This window comes from Chiloscyllium punctatum, chromosome 17 (genome assembly GCF_047496795.1).
Source record: "Chiloscyllium punctatum isolate Juve2018m chromosome 17, sChiPun1.3, whole genome shotgun sequence".
Classification (NCBI taxonomy): Eukaryota; Metazoa; Chordata; class Chondrichthyes; order Orectolobiformes; family Hemiscylliidae; genus Chiloscyllium; species Chiloscyllium punctatum.
Genome location: NC_092755.1, coordinates 81,058,645 through 81,064,965, shown reverse-complemented (window position 1 = coordinate 81,064,965; position 6,321 = coordinate 81,058,645). Strand labels below are relative to the sequence as shown.

Genomic DNA, 6,321 nt, shown 5'->3' with positions numbered 1-6,321 from the left:
AATAGACATCTCCCAATCCCATGCGCTTTAAGCTTGTACAATAATCACTTATTTGGGACTTTGACAAACACTGACCTCATTACAATCACGACAGGAGCTAATTCACGGGGCTCATTTGGAAGACACTGCAGACAGGAACGGCTTCCTACTACATGATAGCAATTCAGTTATTCTATGATGGGGGGAGTCTAGAAGCTAAAGGAGGTTCAAGAGATAGGAATGGTTAGAGGGCTCAATCCATTGTGAACTTTCTGTAATCCATGATTCTACCTTGCACGGTACCACCTTAAAGCTGCCTAAGGGTCAGAAACTCTCCTTTTGACTGAATTCTCTGTTATCCAAAGTTGCTGTTCAATTGATCTTCAATTAGTTTTCCAAGTGTCTGATACTAAGATATTGGAATCTTCTTTTCACAGCCGTTCCTGGTATCAGGGAATGATCTTTTCCCCAGCAAGGTATTTTAGCTCCTGTGACAATGTTTATGCTATCTCCCAGATAAAGTTAAAAATCACACAACACCAGATTATAGTTCAACAGGTTTATTTGGAAGCACTAGCTTTCAGAGTGCTGCTGCTTTATCAGGTGGCTTTGGAAGAGGATCATAAGACAGAATTTATAGCAAAAGATTACAGTGCCATGTAACTGAAGTGATATATTGAACAGTAATGTAGGTTTGTTGCATGACACTGTAATCTTATGCTATAAATTCTGTGTCTTATGATCCTGCTCCACAATCACCTGATGAAGGAGTAGTGTTCCAAAAGCTAGTGCTTCCAATTAAACCTGTTGGACTATAACCTGGTGTTGTGTGATTTTTAACTTTGTCCACCCCAGTCCAACCTCAGTTCCTCCACATCATCCTTTAAGATAAGAAACAGGGTGTGGATATGATGGCATTGCAAAATAAAAGATATTTATTACAACCTACTATAAGGCACAAATGTGACATTTCCCAGGCACATATACATCTAGGCAAAAATTAAGCTTTTTTTTTGATTACAGCAAAGGAGCATGTTTTCGGTAGAGTGTTTTGCTTCGAGTGTTCTAAGGTAAGATGGAGCACAAGCGCTTTAAATGCTCAGGTCACAAGTGATGATAAATAACAATATCATGAGCAAGTCTTTTCAAAGCACATCAACATGTTAACCAGGAGACAGAACACAAGCAGAACATTACCATTTCAGATCTATTCCATAATAGTAAAGTCTCAATTATTAAGTTATATCTTGTCTTGAATACTTGAAAAGTAGGGTTCACTTTCAGATTATACAACAACCAAAATACACAAAGCCGATGCATAAAACACCCCGAAGCCACTGAAATATTCTCAAATATGACTACGTCATTATGTTACATTTAACTGGGCTAACAGCTCCTCAATCTAGTACATCTGTTAGTTTGTACTTTCAATTAATAACTCAAGCATTTCAGCCTCATCAATATCTCAAATAGGGAATTCGTGAGGAACCTTTTCACCCAGACAGTGGAGAGGATGTGGAATGTGTTTCCACAGGAAGGAGTGTGAAATCAGTTTGTCAGGAGTTGGGGCACCATCTGACATTGACAAAGGCAATTGAGTAAAGACCAAGTGGGACAAAGCAGAAGCAGCTGAGCGGAGCTGTGTGGCTGTGTAACTGTGCAGCCACTGAGAGGTCCCAGGCATGGTGATTGGTGCATCAACCCATTAGCTTCAACTTCTGGAAATCACTGACACACACACAGAGCTCAGAATTCCTCGGAGCAGAGTAACAATAATCGGAGGGAGGCTGAGCACTGACAAGTGAATGAAGGGGTCAAAAGGAACCTTCTCTTGTTTTTGTTCTTCAACACCTGCAAAACCTTGCAGCTGAAGATTAATGTTGAGAATATTGAGTAGAAGTGAGATGTATACTGGTGCATCAAAGAGGGGACAGCACAGTATGTCGCACAAAACTGATCATCTTCATCGGGACCACTGTTAGACAGTGCCTCTGCTTGGCCTAGTCTCAGACTTGGATCCACTGTAGCTTAACTCCTCATGTAAGGCTCTCAGTGCCACCTGGATTCTTTTCTTGAAGTGACAGGCTGACCCACGGCCGGTGAATACGTACAGGATGGGGTTGATGCAACTGTTTGCGTAGGCCAGACTGGTGACTGTGGGCAGCCAGACACTAAATTCCTCATCCGACATAACATGTATCATGGTCAATACATGAAAGGGTATCCAACAAACAAAGAATGCCAGTATGATCATAGTGACAAGTTTGCATGATTTGCCGGAGGTCTTTTTCCACCTGCGTCTGACTTTGACTGCGATGACGCTGTAGCACGTAGCAATGGTAAAGAAAGGGATAAGGAAGGCCAGAAAGAACCTGGTCACTATTAAAGCTGTCAGGTGGTTGAGGTCCAGACTGTAGAAGCAATAGGTCTTTCCAATGAGTGTGTCTTCTTCAGTTTCACGGACTAGGAAGAAGGGAACACTGGCTCCTATTGCCAATATCCACACAACCAGAGAGACCCCTTTAGCAAACTTCACAGTTCGATGGTTCTGAGACCAAACAGGCAACATGACAGAGATACACCTGTCCAGGCTGATCACAGACAGGACAAAGACACTTGCAAACATGTTCAGGTGATTGGTGAAACTGACGAGCTTGCACATGAAGTTTCCAAACGGCCAATGGGTCTTGAGAGCTAGTTGAGCAATGGAAAAGGGCAACATGGCAGTGAAAATGAAGTCAGCCACCGACAGGTTTAACAGCCACAGCATGCTAACTGTCTTCTTCATTTCTCTCCGGGCAATCCACATCACCAGCAGGTTTCCCAAGACTCCCAGCAGACAGATGATGCAGGAAGTTACCAGAGGGAACACTGGCACCTCATCCTCATCCGGAATAATGAAAGAGGACGGTGTGTAAGCCAACAGTGCCTGATAATCTTCATCAGACATCAGAGTGTACGACATCTTTACAACCTGCGGTGCCTGCCTGGAAAACAAGCCAATAATATCAGCGATACACACACAATGAAACCCCAAATAATTCACCAAACATAAGGACAGGGAGGAACCAACAAGGAGAAGTAGCAATCCATCAACCCATTACCATTCAAACACTGTGGTTTTCTCCTGCAAAGCAGAAATATTGTGTTAAAAAGCCCAAAGAACTGTGGATACTGGAAATCAGAAACAAAAACAGACATTTCTAGAACAAACTCAGTTGGTCTGGCAGCATCTTTGGAGAGAAATCAGAGTTAAACATTTCGGGTCTGGTAACCCTTCTTCAGAACTCAGTGTTCTGTTAAACCTAAATTAGCCCATACTTCAGAATGCCGTCCATCATTCTGGTTCTTGATTTATACATAAAGGTTCTAGAGGTTACAAGAGATGGTCCCATACTTGATGGAAGGTAACAGCTATTGGGAGAGATTGAATGGGTCAGGAATGTTTGCCTCTTAGGAAAGAAGTGACTGATGGGTGACCTGATTCTGGTATTATATAGTTACAAGGTAGTCATGAATAAACCCCAATGGGGAATTCAGGAGAAATGTTTTTTACCCAGAGAGTGCGGAGAATGTGGAACTTACTCACACAAGAAGTGGAAAAGTGTGGTGATAGAAAAGCACAGCAGGTCAGGCAGCATCCAAGGAGGAGGAGAGTCAACTTTTCGGGCATAAGCCCTTCATCAATTCCTGATGTTCAGCATCTGCAGTCCTCACTTTCTCCCACAAGGAGTGGTTGAGGAAGCTGTTATCAAACAGGGTTCAGGACCGGGGGATCCATCAGGCCAAATAACAAGGCCCTGGGCCTCTGGGAAGATGCATCAGTTCAGTGGTGTGGGGAGCACAATGTTCTGGTCAGGAGTTGGGTCTGCTATGCTAAGGTCAGTGGTCAGGAATCGGGGTCATTGACCTCATGTTGAGACAGGTTGCTGTCCACCGGTCAGGGGTCAGGGGTCAAGGCCACAGCTAAGGTCAAGGCAGGGCATTGTCCTCAGGTCAGGGGTTGGGGTTCAGGGACCAAATCCTCAGATCAAGGCAAGGTACTGTCCTTAGCTGAAAATGTGTTGCTGGAAAAGCGCAGCAGGTCAGGCAGCATCCAAGGAGAAGGGGAATCGATGTTTCGGGCATAAGCCCTTCTTCAGGAATGAGGAAAGTGTGTCCAGCAGGCTAAGATAAAAGGTAGGGAGGAGGGACTTGGGGGAGGGGCGTTGGAAATGCAATAGGTGGAAGGAGGTCAAGGTGAGGGTGATAGGCCGGAGTGGGGGTGGGGGCGGAGAGGTCAGGAAGAAGATTGCAGGTTAGGAAGGTGGTGCTGAGTTCGAGGGTTGGGACTGAGACAAGGTGGGGGGGGGGGGGGGAATGAGGAAACTGGAGAAATCTGAGTTCATCCCTTGTGGTTGGAGGGTTCCTAGGCGGAAGATGAGGCGCTCTTCCTCCAGCCGTCGTGTTGCTATGGTCTGGCGATGGAGGAGTCCAAGGACCTGCATGTCCTTGGTGGAGTGGGAGGGGGAGTTGAAGTGTTGAGCTATGGGGTGGTTGGGTTGGTTGGTCCGGGTGTCCCAGAGGTGTTCTCTGAAACGTTCTGCAAGTAGGCGGCCTGTCTCCCCAATATAGAGGAGGCCACATCGGGTGCAGCGGATGCAATAGATGATGTGTGTGGAGGTGCAGGTGAATTTGTGGCGGATATGGAAGGATCCCTTGGGGCCTTGGAGGGAAGTAAGGGGGAGGTATGGGCGCAAGTTTTGCATTTCTTGTGGTTGCAGGGGAAGGTGCCGGGAGTGGAGGTTGGGTTGGTGGGGGGTGTGGATCTGACGAGGGAGTCACGGAGAGAGTGGTCTTTTCGGAACGCTGATAGGGGAAGGAAGGGAAATATATCCCTGGTGATGGGGTCCGTTTGGAGGTGGCGGAAATGACGGTGGATGATACGCTGTGCATGGAGGTTAGTGGGGTGGTAGGTGAGGACCAGTGGGGTTCTGTCCTGGTGGCGGTTGGAGGGGCGGGGCTCAAGGGTGGAGGAGCGAGAAGTGGAAGAGATGCGGTGGAGGGCATCGTCGACCACGTCTGGGGGGAAATTGCGGTCCTTGAAGAAGGAGGCCATCTGGGATGTATGGTACTGTCCTCAGGTCAGGGGTCAGGGTTCAGGGACGCAATCATCAGATCAAGGCAGGGTACTGTCCTCAGATCACAGGTCAGGGTACTCAGGTTGGAAGTTGGGGAGCACAACACTGAGACCCGTGATTTCTGTTCTTGACCTTAGTATCTATACATTTAAGAGGAAGCTGGATAAATACAAGAGAGGACAGAACAGAAGGTTCTTCTGACCCAGTGGGATGAATTATAGTGAGGTGGATTGGTGTAAATCACATACCCTAGCACAGAGCAGTTGGATTGAACAACGTGTGGTGTAAAATAACACCATGAAGTCTATCACATAGGCACGTAGTAGCAGCATGCTAATACTAGTTTTATCTTTGATATTGGCATTCAGAGTAAAATGTGTAATTTCCCAGGCATTAATAGCACATGTTGTGCACAGTGAGGTGACCTCAAAAGAGATAAAGACTCCTTTACACTGTGTGACTTGCAGAAACAGCACTGAAGCCACAGCCAGCAACAACACGTATAGAAAAATCTCGTGGTTCAGTGTACCGGGACTGACCAACAAAATATTTGACAAGCCGTATTCAAATCACTTTACCCAGAACAAATGTTCTACAAAGAAGCAGTTCCACATAAAAGACCCTCATTCCACTCAGCTCAGCTCAGCTCCCAACAACAGCAAACCCTCCCCCAGCCTTGCAGAGTCTGAAATCAAAGAAATTGCAGAAAAGCTCTCAAGAAGTCAAATACAGTTTGAGGACAGATATGGAAAGGTTATAGAATTTTGCATTAGACAAAGAATGCTGGAGAACCTCAGTGGCTCTGGCAGCATTTGTGGGGGCCGAGGTGGGGGGTTGTGGGGGGGGAGCGGGAGAGAGAGACACACACAGAGAGAAAGAGAGACAGAGAGAGAGAGAGACAGAGAGAGAAACAGAGACAGAGAGACAGAGACAGAGACAGACAGGGACAGAGAGAGAGAGAGACAAAGACAGAGACAGAGAGGGAAACAGAGACAGAGAGACAGAGACAGAGACAGAGACAGACAGGGACAGAGACAGAGAGAGAGAGACAGAGAGAGAAACAGAGACAGAGAGACAGAGAGAGAGACAGACAGGGACAGAGAGAGAGAGACAGAGACAGAGAAAGAAATAGAGACAGAGAGAGACAGAGACAGAGACAGACAGGGACAGAGACAGAGAGAGAGACAGAGACAGAGACAGAGACAGAGAGAGAAACAGAGAC

At 46.4% G+C, this 6,321-nt stretch overlaps 1 protein-coding gene across 1 annotated transcript; it reads right to left on the bottom strand.

Annotated features, from left to right (window-relative positions):
• Positions 1-1,950: 1,950 nt before the first annotated feature.
• LOC140487657 (chemerin-like receptor 1) lies at positions 1,951-2,944 on the bottom strand. The gene has a single exon (XM_072586941.1). It carries the CDS (start codon positions 2,942-2,944, stop codon positions 1,958-1,960), a length of 987 nt encoding a protein of 328 aa, XP_072443042.1. The 3' UTR covers positions 1,951-1,957.
• Between the last annotated feature and the right edge of the window lie 3,377 nt (positions 2,945-6,321).